This window comes from Perissodus microlepis, chromosome 17 (genome assembly GCF_051167445.1).
Source record: "Perissodus microlepis isolate ML-2025 ecotype Zambia chromosome 17, ASM5116744v1, whole genome shotgun sequence".
Lineage (NCBI taxonomy): Eukaryota > Metazoa > Chordata > Actinopteri > Cichliformes > Cichlidae > Perissodus > Perissodus microlepis.
In genome coordinates, this window is record NC_140477.1 from 26882150 (window position 1) to 26897443 (window position 15294).

Genomic DNA, 15294 nt, shown 5'->3' on the forward strand with positions numbered 1-15294 from the left:
ACAAAAAACAGAAACAAAATCCCTATTCAGAAATCTCTCTTCTATATGATGGTTTGTGTGTGTAAATGTGTATGCGTGTCTGTGTGTCCACACACAGCAAGCATTTCTTTGGCCTGCTGATATGGCGCCTCGAGCAAAAATCCTGGCCACGCCCCATCCCTTAAGATCCCGCTCCAAAGTCCTATTAACCTACAGATTTAGAAAGAAGACGCTGCATTGTTAACTCTGAGGGAGATGGAGAATGAGCCTATTTCCAAAAAAAGTGGAGTGTGTTCCTTTAAATACTATATAGTATATATTGTTAAAAACTAAGGTGTACACACACACACACACACACACACACACACACACACATACCATCATATCATATCTAAAATATCTTTTGAAATGTATTTTGGTCTGAAACTAATAAAGATCACACTAAAGTGATGGTTCATCATAGAAAGGAAGGCCTTCTCTGAATGAGACAAACTCAGAATCTGTGTCTTTCTTTTCTTGTTTAGAGACTTCAGGAACTTCATTTTTTCCATATATGATGATGATGATGATGAATTATGATCACATGCAAAAGATACCGTTTGTATGTTTAATAACATGAAATATTATTTCACACAACTTCTTACTTATAAGTGTTTAAAGTCAGTGACAGGTACTCAGAGATAAGGGTGCTCTCTGCTGCCCTCTAGGCCCAACAGACTGTCAAAACACTTTATTTGTATCTAATTATCATGCAGTTATAAGCATAGTAATTGTATAAAATGTGTGTAAAAATATAAGTCTTTAAATACACTTACAAGGGAAATTGCAATGTTTTCTGTTACTGTCTGATATTAATTGAATCTATGTACAATGCAGAGTACAGATCAGAGTAACATGCAGTACTGTAAGTGAAAGGCACTCTTGAGTTAAGAACAGTGTGGTATTTATTCCTCCCTCAGCTCCTTCCTCTCAGCTTGGCACCTATTCAGACACTCTTTGCACAGGAAGCTTTCTTTGACTAGGTAAAAGCTCTCTGAAATACTGACTGGTTTCTCAGTGGGTATCTTCTCAGCAATAATTGGATTCCTGTCCATCTTGATACTCTCCAGTTTTTTCAGCTTCAAGAGGCAGCCGGGGAAGCGGGTGAATCTGTTATCAGAAAGGCCAATGTGGCGGAGCTCCTCCAGTGCACCAATGGAGGCAGGAAGAGCTTCCAGCTGGTTGAGACCCAGGTTCAGTGTTTGGAGTTTATTCAGGAGGCTGAGCTCGCTTGGGAGGCTTGTGAGACGGTTGTTGCACAGGTTTAAAACCTTAAGGTTCTGCAGGTAGCCGATAGCCACGGGGAGCTCCTCCAGCTAGAAACAATAACACATTTTTTAACAGATGGTGATTTTGGTGCACTAAACATGGACATAATTACAAACCAAATTCAATTTTGAAATGGGCAAACTACAGCTGCCAAAAGGCTAGTGACAGTTAGCGGGTCTCTAAGGTGTCCCCGTATGTTTGTGATTATTTAATGATTGGCTTTTGATGATTAGTACTTTAATCTAGAGATCGTATTTTTAAAAAATGGGCTTAATTTTAAATATTTGGAATATTTAATTATTTAAAATGATTTAAAATAGTGTGAATTGCACTTTTCAGTTAAAGTTATGAAGATGTAATTGCGTGGCAACGCCACAAGCAGGAAGTAGTTGTGAGTGCGATTGGCCGTTGCAACGCTTCTGTACCTCAGACGAGGAAGAGCCTGCAGACCAAACGCAACTCATGTCTCCTGTCTCTACTTTTCTGTATAAAAACAGACCCCATGGAAGGCCTGTAACACCTGTAGCTGATTTGTCCATATTCTTGTTATTTATCTCACTGAAACGCAGCTCTGCCCAGTACTTTGTATTTGCCACTTTGTTTGAAATGAAGAACAAGTACTGCTGCCTACATAACAGCGAATGTATACATTTATACATGAATGTGAGTCCCACAGCCTAAGTAAACCATCTATACACATAATGCTTACATAGCAAATGCTGGCAGCTAATGAGGCCATTCTTGCTTTATATCTGAAAATCCACCAAAACTAGATCTTTTTTCCTCCCACTGCTCCACCAGACCTCAAAAGTCTCTCAGTCTCGTGCTCAATCTTTTCATCATTTTTAATGTTTACATTATTAAATCAGCTTCATTAATGATGGGAAAGAAAATGTCCCAAACTTTGCTCTGAAAAACAATGAAATTGATGTTGAAAAAGATAAATAAATAGTACATAAGTCAAGAAATGTGATTCCATGCACTAGTGACGTGGAATAAAAATTTGACCTTTGACCTTTAACTCGGACTCGAATCATTTCCAGTCTTTCTCAAGCTTTGATGTGATTCTGCAGCCACACACTGATCTATTTCCCACAAACACAGAGACTTCTGTCAACAATGAGTTTAAAGTGTCACATATTGCAGTTACTCTGCATCATGCATTGCTGATGATGTACTTTTTGAATACCACACAATCTTACCAGCAGGTGGGGCTGTCTCCATACATATAAGTTCAAGATTACTTTGTGCCAAGAAGACAGGATGGATCCATGCTTTCATGTTGTTTATGTCAAATTCTGACCCCATCAATCTAACATCAGAGCTAAAATTGAGACTAATCAGATTAGATAACAGTTTTTCGTTTCAAATATCTTTTATTAGAAGCAAGTATCTAGCTATATAGATAACAGTTTTTCAATCTTCTATTATCTAATATTGATAGACCTGCAGAATCTTCCTCTTCTTTGGTGACAGAAGTGGCGTCCGGTGTGGTCTTCTGCAGCTGTAGCCGATCTGCTTCAAAGCTTGACGTGTTATGCATTCTGAGATGCTCTTCTGCAGTGATTGTAACAAGCTACGTTTTCTTCCCATCAGCTTGAAGCAATCAAATTGTTCTTATTTTACACAGAAAACTGCCACTGGATATAGTCTCTTTTTCTAGTCTCTGTAAACTAGTGATGGTTATGTGGGAAAATCCCAGTATCAGCAGTTTCTGAAATACCTTAATCTTATAGAGAATGTGATGATTTTATGGATAATTAAAGTCAGTCATATATCCACAAACACAACAAGCTGAAAGTCAGTGATGCTGCTCGGTTTGCAGTCCTGAATATCACGGCATAAGCAGGATTCACTGCACTGTTAATGTTAGCTATGTTATATTGCTGCCTCTGTTCGGTGGTGTCGAGCCAAACGGACTTTAACGTGTGTTTGAACGAGCTGACGGTTCACTCGTTAAGCTGAAAGAAAGTTGCTTTAATCACAGCAGTCACACATGTGTCTACTGTACCATCTGGGAACTCTTCTTGTTTAGCACTCGTAATAACACAAACACTAAATCCTGCTTCTCTTGTGCTGTTTTGTAGCAGTGTATACACCTGAGACTGTCATCTGTCTGTCTGTCCTGCACTCTCTCTCTTTTTCTTTCTCTCTGATTGTGTAATAAATGTATGAACATGTGTTTATAAGTTACACTTGTGTTTGAATCCTGCAGCTTATCACACACTTGATTTCCATGTGTGACAACTGCAAGTGTCCAGAGTGAGGACAGACTGAGGGACCCACTGCTGCACATCACCTGTGAGGCTTTGCACCCCTGATGATCCACCAGGACAAACTCAGCAGTGTGTGAGGAAGAGGAGGAGGAAGAGTCAGCAGCTGCTGACAGATGGAGAGAATAGACAGACTGTTCCCTGTTTGTGAAGGACTGCTAGAAAAGTTTAACATAACTAATTGTCTGTCCTGAATCAGTCTTATTAGGTAATGTTCAAATATTTTTATCATTCCAGTGTTTTCAGTGTGGGAGAAAGTACTCAGGGCCTTCAAGTTACACACTATGAAAGGCAGCAACAAGTTTAATATTCAGAAACCTAAAGTGTGTATCAGCAGCAGAATGGACCTAAAAATAAATGTTTGTTTCAGTTCTATGAAGCTTTGAGTATTTTGGATCAGTAGCACTGCTGTGTTTGTTGCATCATATTGCTGTAATTGTTTATATGCTTTATATATTCTGAGGTAAGTTGATCTGTAGTGTTACATCATATTTTATCAGGATGTTATGTGTTTCTGCCCAGTTTGACCCATTTAGCAGAAGTCAGCCTGTTTAAGGCTCTGATATCTATTCTGTATGACTTAAAGCAGTTATGACATGGTCTGATTTTCTCACCCAATAAAGGAATATCCAATATATCAGTCTACTCTTCATTCTATCAGACACAGTTATCACAGCTCGTACATTTTGTTTTTACACATATATGTAAGCACTGAGCCAAATTTAGTAATGCCAACATATTAAAAGAACAATATTTGTCTCTTATATATAACACATCCATATATACACTGTAAAAGATGTTTGTCTTTGAGTGAAGATTTAAGGTAAAGGAAATTTTAATAAACACAACTTGAATCTTTACTGAAGCTCAGTATTTGACACAGAGTTCAAGTTCACTGCTGGTATAACTAAAAATGATTAATAGAATAACTTTAATATTGAAAATCTTTTGTTCATTTGTTTGTTTGTTTCTACATGAGCTTTGATCATTCTCTGTAAGATTAAGCTCAGCTATTGAACGGCGTATATTTTGAAGTAAAGGCTTTAAAACCAAATTAGTACAAACGTCACTAATGTTACATAACTTTGCCGACATGTGGCCAACAGTAATGTTTTAATGTTCTTCGTTATTAAACATTTGCACATAAATAAGTGACATAATATTCAGTACTTACTTAAAGTTTACTCTTCGGGCGCCCCTCATCCGCCGTTTTTTTTTTCGGCAAAATTATCCACACCCAACGCCGCGCTATGCATTCTGGGATATGTTGGGCCACGAAGTCTACACCGCCACATCCTTAAAATTCAGGGAAATGAAGGACGCATTTGAGGGCCGCATTTCGAGCAGCCTTCGAATTGGGACAGCCTTCGTCGCGTCGCTGTGACGTAATCGGCCTTAAAATGCGTACTTTAAGGCTGCAGACCCTGAATTGGGATACAGCCACAGTCTTTGCCTTGGAGCTGTTCCGCACTCTGAGCCAGGCAAACTCTGTCGGGAACATCTTTATCTCTCCTCTGAGCATCAGCTCAGCCCTGGCCATGGTCTACCTGGGAGCTAAAGGAGACACTGCAGCTCAGATCGCTCAGGTCAGCTCACTGTCACTTGTTCCCTGCACCAGCTGTCAGTTGATCGGCGAGCATGATTGTGCAACTTCAAGCCCTCGTTACAATTTAAAAGCAGTCAGATGTGGCTGTCTGTGTTTTTCTATTTTGTTGTTTTGATTTTGTCTTTAAAAAAAAATTATACATACATATATACCGGAAACACAACAAGATATATATATATATATATATATATATATATATATATATATATAAAATCTGAACTTTTTTGCTACAAGAGTGCTGGCTGGCTGAATAGTAAACTAACTAATAAACTAATAATTCTTGTCCTCGGTAGATTTATAAATTAATTAATTTTGGGGTTTCATTTAACATCTTTGAAAAGCTTAATTTTCTATGTATCCAAAACACTGAACCCCAAGATGTTCCCAGTGGGACGTCAGAAATTTTTGTCTACCATATGAGGATGGAATGTGTTATATAAATGGCATCAAAGTCCATAAAACCCACAAACAGTATAGTTACTGAGAGCATGATGCTGACAGTCAGTTAATTGTTATTATTAAACATGATGCTGAAATGGCAGACAGGCTCAGTGTCACATCTTTTCAGTCTTTGTCTTCAATGCCACACAGGCCCTCTCATTCAGCTCAGGTGAAGGCATCCATGCAGACTTCCAGAAACTGAACGCTGACATCAACTCACCGTCTGCATCCTACATCCTGAAACTAGCCAACCGTCTTTATGGAGAAAACACTGCCCACTTCCTCCCAGTGAGTGTCCACATCAATGATTCTCTTCATAAAGTTCTTCATTACAAAGACTGGATTAATAAACAGATGTCTGCTCTCTGCAGGACTTCCTTGAAGCCACACAGAAGTACTACCAGGCAGACCTGCAGACTGTGGACTTCATCGGAGCTCCAGAGGTGTGCAGAGCAGAGATCAACAGCTGGGTCGAGCAGCAGACAGAAAGTGAGAATGTGCATCTTCCACAGCCTGAACAGCAGGGAATCATTTTAGCATCCTCTGTGGATTATAATGAAATATTGTTGTGTCTCTGTATTTCCTGTCAGATAAGATAAAAGACCTTCTTAAGCCAGGAACAGTCGACAAAGATACCAGACTGGCTCTGGTCAATGCTGTCTACTTCAAGGGCAACTGGAAGAACCCGTTTAAAGAGGCAAACACCAAAGAGATGCCCTTTAAAGTCAAAAAGGTAGAAATTTAACTGAAGGTTACAAATTCTGGACTCAAAGTCTGAATACAGGAAACTGTAAAATGTTTAAGGTAAACACCATCAGAAGCTTTATGATAACATGATCTGGTCGCCTGGATTTCCTGTGTGTCAGAATGAGACCGTACCAGTCCAGATGATGTACCAGAGGAAGAAGCTTCCCTACAACTACATTGCTGACCATGATTTGCAGATCCTGGAGCTGCCCTATGTGGGTGAGGAGCTCAGCATGTTCATTCTGCTGCCTAAGGAGTCCTCAGACGGCTCAGACCCTCTGCTGAAGGTACACAGCCTAGAAACAAGTTCCTGTAAAGAAAAGACACAAAAACTCTTCTGCTTCACTTCAGTTTACTTAAATTTGATCATTTAACAGACCACTTCTGATTTCGTGTATAAAATGAATTTAAATATGAGCAAAAGAAATATGACAAAATGTATTAACTGTGTTCCAGCTGGAGAAGGAGCTAACACAGGAGAGGCTGAATGAATGGACCGACAGGAAAAACATGGAAGTTCATTCAGAAGTTCTTGTTGACCTGCCAAAGTTCAAGCTGGAGGAAGACTACGAGCTGAATGAACCTCTGACTAAACTGGGTATGAAGAACGTGTTCTGTGCAGGAAGAGCTGACCTGTCTGGCATGAATCGTGAAGAGAGGCTCTTCCTGTCTACGGTGGCCCACAAGGCCTTTGTGGAGGTTAATGAGGAGGGCACAGAGGCCGCTGCAGCCACAGGTGTTGTGTTCAGGCCATTTAGTTGTGGACACTTCACAGCAGATCACCCCTTCCTCTTCTTCATCAGACACAACGAGACCAAGTCCATCCTGTTCTTTGGCAGATTCTCATCTCCTCAGTAGACAGAAGCAGCAGAGGAAGGTGATGGTGCAATTCAAATAAATACATCTATGAAATAAAGTAAATGGAGTTTTGTGTTGTGATGTTTTGCTATTTATAAAACTGTATTTCTTTCTGGAACATTTTATTACTTAATCAGACACACACATGTCTCTTTTATTAAAAACAAAATGTGCTTTTACAAAATAGATGGTACTTGTATAAAATCACAAGTTCCACCAGCTTTAGAGAACATAGATACTGTGTCCTCCAGACTAAAGAGGAAACTCCAACTTATTATCAAGAGTCTGCAGCTCTGATGGTATGATGGTGCATCTATGAACTGGCAGTGTGCTCTGGAAGGGCCCCAGCAATACTGAAAGGTATATACAGGGGTTAGAGCAACACATTTTTCAGGGAAGGCCTTGTTTGTTATAGTATACTAAACTGCAGCTATTACAACAGCAATGAAAAGTGAGCAGCTAGAATCCAAGATCAGATAAAAATCTAGTAGCTGCTCTCATCACTGGCAGCTTTTTGAGACATGTTGTCATGATGTTCAAAAAGAGGTTTTGTTTTTTGCTTAAAATCGATTTGTTTTTTCAGTTTGTGCATCTGACATGATACATGATTTTCTGTGTTTGACTGAGAATAACACATGGAAAAATCATTGCAGTCTGTTTTTATATACACTTTACATAGTCTCTCAACATTTTTTGAAATTGGGGTTGTACATTAAACACAGAGCGTCACAGACTTTACTGATATCTGATTAATTGAACTGCTTCTGCTCTTCAGTATCAACATTTCTCAAATTATGCTGAGGCCTGTAGAGCTATAGCACACATCACAGATATTAATGACATTAGTAACCTGTTCAGTCCAGATGATGTACCAGAAGAAGAAGCAGCCCTACAACTACAGTCCATGACCAAGGTATGAAGATCCTGGAGCTGTCCCATGTGGGTGACCAGCTCACCATGTTCATTCTATCCAGTATCCCCCAGCGTCTAGATCAAGGGCGTAGATTTGGCATTGACGGAAGGGACATGTTCCCACCAATATTCAGCGATTATTGAATTGTCCCCACCAGTAATTTGATCTATTCAAGTAAAGAAAATCAAACCCGATAGAAAGAAAAAAAAACCCGATCTGTTAACGTCTCATTCACCCAGCGGTGCAGGAAGAGTTAAATTACGTCCTCTACTGGAGTCCTATATCATGTGACAAATATGGCCAATGTGATTGGCTGTGCCTTTCAGGGAGCTGTTTAGTTTTAGCAGCGGAAAGCCTGCGCTGCGAGGAGGAGAGGAGGATGGCAGCAAAAAGGAAGAACCTGGATATAAGTATTTTTCAAAGAAACCTGCAAGTCACTTAAAGCCAAATTAACTCATAAAATGTGTCTGTCATAATAACGTTACAGGCTATGCTAGGTTTTGGCCCACATCAGTCTAAAATTGTATGTAACCACGAATAACGTGTTTTGGAAACTAACTGCACAACAGGAAGCACTATTAGTTATCTCAGTCTCAGAGTAGCGTTTCTAATTTTGATTGAAACTGTCAGAGAAAACGGCAGCTTTGAGCAAGCCAGGATATTAGTTTACAGAGGCTGTTAAAATGATATGTCTAACATTAAAATGTTGGTGACACAATAATTTCATCCTAATGGTACTGACATATTCATAGGGTTAATTTTTGAGACAAAATGTAGTAGTCATGATTTTGCAAATATCCACCTTGTAGTGCAGTTTGCACAAATTGTTTTAAAAATGCACTCACCCTACAAACAGTTGTTGTGTGGGACACCAGTAGTCCATGTCTGTTGCTGTAACAGTAGTTCATGTTTAGAATAGAAAATCTCAGCTCACTGATTTGATCGGGGCAATAGTGCGCCTAAACTGTTGCATAATTTTGCTGAGAGATCTTTTACTTTGTGGTAATCTTAGATGAGTCGTTTTATGGACAAAAACCACCAGGTCATTCAGTGTTTCCTTAGTGCTAATGTATCAGAGATGTTGGTGCACTATAACTGAAGTAATGATGTTAAGTCCTTAAAGTCATATTCTTTTATTGTCATGACTGTATTTGAAGCTATTTTTATTTTTGTATGATACCTGATTTATATGGATTATGGCTAAAGTAAACTAAAGCCTAAAATACTTAGTCATTTGTTTAATAGTAATTTAACATTATATAATTCACATATAAAACTATGAATTGTGATTTTAAATGGTTTAAAAGCACGTAGAATAGCATATGTAGGCAAGTATATTTCTCCTCTTTTTATTAAGAAGCAAAAACAAAAAGGAAAAAAAAAAAGAAACAGGGCAGAGTTCGGTGGTTGAATCATCCGTCCCCACCAATGCCAAAACCAAATCTACGCCCTTGGTCTAGATGCTGGTGGTTTTGAAGATGACGACTTCGGCTTTGAATAAAGCTCCCACTGAGATGTCCAAGGTGAAGATGGTAAGGAGGTGGGTTTCACAAGAGTGCAACACGGAGGCTGATTTGCTCGAAAAAGGCAGGCAAGAAGATGACTGGTCTACAGTAACGTCAGTATTGAGATTGACAGTGTGGGAAAGCGGTAGTTGTGTAAAGAAGAGAAAAGCAGCTGAAGAGACAGAATGCATACACCTGGAAGAGATAAAAGTGAACCAGCAAGAAGCCTCTAGGGTCGCTGGAGGGAAGGATGGTGAATGGACAGCCGACGGAAAAGAATATCCGTCCAGAAGGTGGCGGTAATATACCTGAAGTGGTTTGCCAACCGTCATAAAAAGATAGAAGAAGAAGACGCAGCAGCTCAGCTGGAGAGAAGACAACTGACCTAAAACCTGAGTAACATAAAAATGAAACTAGATGTTATTGGTATACTGCAAAAGGACTCTAGAAGTTAACGTTATCAGACCCTACTTCAGTTTTTAAAAGAGAATAAATGGCTTAGGGAGATTTGAGGGTTTTTTTTTTTCTTTTGAGCGACGTTCCAGTCACATTCCACACCAGTTGGTGGCGGTAATGCACCATTCAGTTCTTTGACAACCGCCAATTAAATTTAGAAGAAGAAGGAAGAGGAGACGAAGAGAAAAAACCGGCTTCTCTGTTCTGTTCTCAGCTTTCAAACAGGTAAAAGAGTTTTTTTTTAATGCTAGCTTATTTGTTTAACTCTGAGTTAACGAGGATTTCTAGCACTGATATGTCGCTTTTAGGAAGAAAAGTAAACTTACGAGGTAATCAGTTTTTTACTTTGTCGAGTTCCAAGGAACGATGACGGCGATTACCGCCACCTAACAGCTAAAAAGCTTGTCTGAATGGTCGTGTGCGGTGTACGTGGCACATATGCAACTATATATGTACAAAATCTGCTTGTTTTGTACGGGTCAGATCACCTCAGATAAAAATCAGGAAGCATCTAACAAATAGCACACGGTACTGCATGAAAACACAGATAAACCTGTTAGCTTTAGAAGGTTTGACGATGTTTATAGCTTGTATCTAAATCAGAGTTTCCCTGTGATTCGTCCTGTGCTGAATTGTTCATGGTCCACTACCTAGATAAACATGAGCGATCCCATGAGGGTGTTGGTGACAGGTGCATCCGGGTTGGTGGGCAGGGCCATACAGCATGTGGTGAAAGAAGAAGGAGGAGCCAAGGAGGGGGAGGAATGGATATTCCTGTCCTCCAAAGATGCCAACCTCATGTGAGAGTTGCTCCGCTTCAAGATAAAATGCTGTCACATGTTTTGATACTATTAACCTGCTGGTGGCCTCTCCTCAGGAATATGGACCAGACCCGGGCAGTGTTTGAGAAACACCGGCCTACGCACGTCATCCACCTGGCTGCTATGGTTGGAGGGCTTTTCAAGAACATGAAATATAACCTGGACTTCTGGGTATGAGGAACCTGTTCATCTAATTAACTCATTTAATAGAAATGTTATGATCGTAGACTATCTAGATTCATGTTTTTGATGCTCATCCTGCTTTATTTACTTTCCAGAGGAACAACATCTACATCAATGACAATGTGCTGCAGGCAGCGCATGAAGTGGGCGTGGTCAAGGTTGTTTCCTGCTTGTCCACTTGCATCTTTCCTGATAAGACAACTTATCCTATTGACGAGACCATGGTAAATATTACCTCCCTGCTCTTTCTGTGTATCAGCACATTTGGAAAAGAGCAGCTCACATGCGCTTCCCTTTACTACAGATCCACAACGGTCCACCTCATGAGTCCAACTTTGGCTACGCCTATGCAAAGAGGATGATTGATGTCCACAACAGGTACGTTATGTCTTCTATGTGTCATTTCTATATCCTCTACCGCATTGTGCTTTCTCTCAGCTCTCCCAGCTCTCAACTCCCTCCCTGGCAGACTGGTTTAGAACAGTTCTAGCCAAGATGACAGGAAGAGAACACTTTGGTTAACAGGAGCAGTAAAACCACTTTATTTTCAAGAAGTCCAGCAAGGAAGTTGTTGTCTTAAAAAACAAATGCAGGGTGTTTCAAAGGGGTAAAACAATCATGATCTTGCGGCTGACCAACATAATCCCAACAGTTTTTAGTTATACTTCTGTTTAGCATGTGTATAGTTTCACAGGACATTCGTCATATTAGTGTTTGAGAATTCTCCCATACTGCTATGTGTCACCCTCGCATGATGTCTCTGCCTATTTTTCAGGAAATGCATTTAAAACTTTCAGTCTCGTGACATTTTTTTTCCTGTGTGTGCTTCACAGAGCATATTTACAGCAGCATGGGCGTTGCTATACAGCTGTGATTCCCACTAATGTGTTTGGTCCTCATGACAACTTTAGCATCGAAGATGGTCATGTGCTACCGGGTCTTATACATAAAGCATACATTGCTCAAAGTAAGTTGTGGATTTTTAAGTCCCTAACCCCATCGTCATTCCAGCATTTCTCTTTAAGCATTTACAAGTTTTTGGTGGTGTAAATGGACACGTGACTTCATCTACATCTTGTACTGTTCAGAGGGGGGGAAACCCTTGGTGGTCTGGGGCTCTGGCACACCTAGAAGACAGTTTATCTACTCTTTGGACCTGGCTCGTCTTTTCCTCTGGGTCCTGAGGGAGTATCCAGAAGTTGAGCCAATCATTCTCTCTGGTGAGTCCTCATAGACTCTATGACTCTATGACTATGCAATGATGATGGCAGTTTAAGGAGAAGTGTTCTTATAATGCTACATCTGTTGCTTCCAGTTGGTGAGGAAGATGAAGTGTCCATCAAAGAAGCAGCAGAAGCTGTTGTTGACGCATTGGGCTTTAAAGGAGGAGTTGTGGTATCCTTTCAGTAATGCAAGTTATTTGTTTTTGACAGTGGATTTGGAAGATTAACGTTAAATTCAGTTCAGTTTTATTTATATAGCGCTAAATCACAACAGCAGTCACCTCAAGGTGCTTTATGTTGTAAGGTAAAGACTGTAGACTACTATAGAGAAAACCCCAACATTGCTTCTTGTTGTCCCGTCGTTTCCTTTACCCGTGACATTCAGTTTGACACCAGTAAAGCAGACGGACAGTTCAAAAAGACGGCCAGCAATGCAAAGCTGTGCCGGTATCTGCCAGACTTCACTTTCACCCCCTTCAACCAAGGTGCGGCTGATGTAAAGCTTGACATTTAGATGCTAACAGTGTAGAAATTTCAAAAGACTCCACCAGTTAACTGACTTGCCTGGTTCTTTTCACTTGCAGCTTTAAAGGAAACCTGTGATTGGTTTGTTGCCAACTATGACACAGCCAGGAAGTGAGAAGACTGCCAAACAAATCGGTGCTAATTCTTGTTTCATCTGCTGTTGTGTTGGTAAAGAGTCTGGTGGTGGAGAGCGAGCTCGTGGAAAAAAAGTGCTTCACAGCACAAACACAAGGCAGTTGGTGTTGAGTCTTACTGTTGTTGCCCTCTTTCTGCAGCACCATACTGTTTTGTGCTGAATGTTGGGTGCAGGACCTGGGACCCCTTTTCTGTACGTGGACTCTATTCAGCTGGATTAAATTGTGGATGATTTGTCAGAATACCAGTTTGAAAAGTATTGGACTGAAATGATGCCACCGAGCCATGGTGGCATTATTCTTGTGTCAGGAACTGGTTAGAATCCTTGTCTGTATATAAAAGGTGGGTGTAGCGGCAGGGTCTAAATTGTGAACTAATGCAGAAGTGCCTTAAACCTGCATTCTTTTTAATGGCCAGCAGGGGATGACTCCTGCAATTGTAAAAAGCAGTCCAGTCATGTAGAAATCTTTGCTCATCCATAATCTGTGACCTCAGTCAGCACTTTCCTTATGAGCTTGAGCTCTGTAGCTAGATTCAAGTGTTAGTGATTATAAAGAGACGTTCAATGACAAGTCTGTACCTTACCTCCTCACATCTGGTTTCAAAACACCAAATTGATGATTGCAAAAATTGCAACAACTTCACTAAGCAAAGGGTAAAATCACAGTAGTGAAGTCCATCTATTGTATACTGGCTATGGTTGTGATTGTGGACTCAGTGTTAGAGAAGCATTTTCAAGAGACCACTGCAAAATCATGATCATTTAGCATACTTCTGTACTTTCATTTAGAGGTGCCCCTCAGTCAATAGGAAATAATACACATATGAAATTTACTACTAGTCTGTAGTAGGAGACAAAATTAATTTCCTTTCACGGCTCAACACAGCTATAAAATAAAATTGAGAAATTGTACTGCAAGGCCTTAAAGTCATCACTGCTGAATCCGTCCAGCTGCTGTGAGGAAGAGCGTTCTTCTTCTACGCCCTCTAAATTCAGGTGCTTTCAGCTGGTTTTCCCATTTATTCGCTCTTTGTATTTGCTTTTAAAAGGACTGACATTAATTGTGCTGTAGCCTATTGATTTAAAAGAAAGTTTTTCTGCCATTTTTCTACTGTCCCTCACTACATTTTTCTCTAGTCGAATTTTAAAGGGTACTGAGCTACATGTAAGCTTAGATGTTTTTTGTTTTGTTTTTTTTCCTTCCCTCCCAGTTTTAACTTAAATTGCAGAGTTGCTGATTGTGGTTTCCAGTATCAGTGTTACCAGCAGGAAGAGTTCAGTCATCTCAGATTTAATCCAACTGTTTTAATCTAAACTAGATCATCCAGCTGAGCGTGGAACGTTTTAGGAACGTACAGATCGTGGGGTCCGCTGTCCTTCAGTAAAAGAAAAATGATGTCATCGTCTATTCTACGACCCGTATGAAGAAGTTTCAGAGTTTTATTCACTGTGGTAATATTAATCATTTCAGCTGGGAAATGGGCTGCTTCAATCTTGTAATCCAGGTGCTGACACAACATAACATTCAGAAATCAGAATTGTTTTGACTTTACATTTGTTATTGAAGGGTTTGGGATTTGAATGTTTAAATTACTTGGCATTGATCCAGCTTATATAATTGAGCATTATGTGGGCTAGTGGTTTGGGTTTTTGTTTGGTTTTTTTTAAACAAATCAGAGCAAAATAAATATTTTATATTTGCAATGTGTCTCAAGTGTCCTGCCCTTGATATGAAAGACATGTGTCACAGATTGAGATTTTTACTTCTGTATATGTTCATATGCCATAAGAAGATGACAAAACAAGGATTCAGTTCTGCTGGACAGCACTACTACTCATGCTTCACTTTATAACAGACACAGAAGTGTATAGATCAGGGTTGGGGAAACTTCAGGCCTCAAGGGCCGGTGTCCTGCAGGTTTTAGATGTGTCCTTGATCCAACACAGCTGATTTAAATGGCTAAATTACCTCCTCAACACGTCTTGAAGTTCTCCAGAGGTAATGAACTAATTATTTGATTCGGGTTTGTTGAACCAAGGTGCTATCTAAAACCTGCAGGACATCGGCCCTTGAGAAATGTAGATCCTCATACACAAACGACTGCACCTCAAAACACCAGCCTATTTAAAAACGTGAAGTTTGCAGATGGCATGGTGATCATGAGACTTGTGAAGGTTGGTGATGAGTCTGCATACCAATGAGGGGTTAAACAGCTGAACATGCTCCTTCAGGTTTCAGGGATCCAGTCTCTGTTGCCACCTAATACAAAATTATCAAAGAGGCCCAGAAGGGGATGGACCTCCTGCACCAGCTCAGGAG

At 40.1% G+C, this 15294-nt stretch overlaps 2 protein-coding genes and 1 long non-coding RNA gene across 3 annotated transcripts; 2 read left to right on the forward strand and 1 right to left on the reverse strand.

The window, feature by feature from the left end:
* Nucleotides 1–1244: 1244 nt before the first annotated feature.
* LOC146369778 (uncharacterized) lies at nt 1245–8395 on the reverse strand. Its single transcript, XR_014797392.1, has 4 exons — nt 8063–8395; nt 6988–7258; nt 4735–6664; nt 1245–1334 (listed from the first exon to the last, which is right to left on the reverse strand). It is a non-coding gene; the product is annotated as an uncharacterized LOC146369778 (long non-coding RNA).
* LOC146369779 (leukocyte elastase inhibitor-like) lies at nt 4961–7275 on the forward strand. Its single transcript, XM_084910520.1, has 6 exons — nt 4961–5146; nt 5758–5895; nt 5979–6096; nt 6198–6340; nt 6474–6641; nt 6811–7275. Exons 1-6 carry the CDS (start codon nt 4961–4963, stop codon nt 7210–7212), a joined length of 1155 nt encoding a protein of 384 aa, XP_084766646.1. The 3' UTR covers nt 7213–7275.
* A 1026-nt stretch (nt 8396–9421) lies between the features above and the next one.
* On the forward strand, nt 9422–14682 carry LOC146369780 (GDP-L-fucose synthase-like). The gene is made up of 10 exons (XM_084909376.1): nt 9422–10311; nt 10741–10886; nt 10964–11078; nt 11186–11314; nt 11395–11468; nt 11924–12057; nt 12179–12310; nt 12406–12485; nt 12699–12798; nt 12898–14682. The coding sequence occupies exons 2-10, from the start codon at nt 10747–10749 to the stop codon at nt 12951–12953; spliced, it is 960 nt and encodes a 319-aa protein (XP_084765502.1). The 5' UTR covers nt 9422–10311; nt 10741–10746; the 3' UTR covers nt 12954–14682.
* Nucleotides 14683–15294: the final 612 nt, after the last annotated feature.

Coding starts and splice junctions, on each gene's coding strand:
- LOC146369779 (XM_084910520.1), top strand. CDS start 4,961: ATGCGTACTTTAAGGCTGCAGACCCTGAATTGGGATACAGCCACAGTC. Junction 6,097..6,197: donor GGTCGAGCAGCAGACAGAAA/GTGAGAATGTGC, acceptor ATTTCCTGTCAG/ATAAGATAAAAGACCTTCTT. Junction 6,341..6,473: donor TGCCCTTTAAAGTCAAAAAG/GTAGAAATTTAA, acceptor CCTGTGTGTCAG/AATGAGACCGTACCAGTCCA.
- LOC146369780 (XM_084909376.1), top strand. CDS start 10,747: ATGAGCGATCCCATGAGGGTGTTGGTGACAGGTGCATCCGGGTTGGTG. Junction 11,315..11,394: donor ATCCTATTGACGAGACCATG/GTAAATATTACC, acceptor CCTTTACTACAG/ATCCACAACGGTCCACCTCA. Junction 11,469..11,923: donor ATGATTGATGTCCACAACAG/GTACGTTATGTC, acceptor TGTGCTTCACAG/AGCATATTTACAGCAGCATG.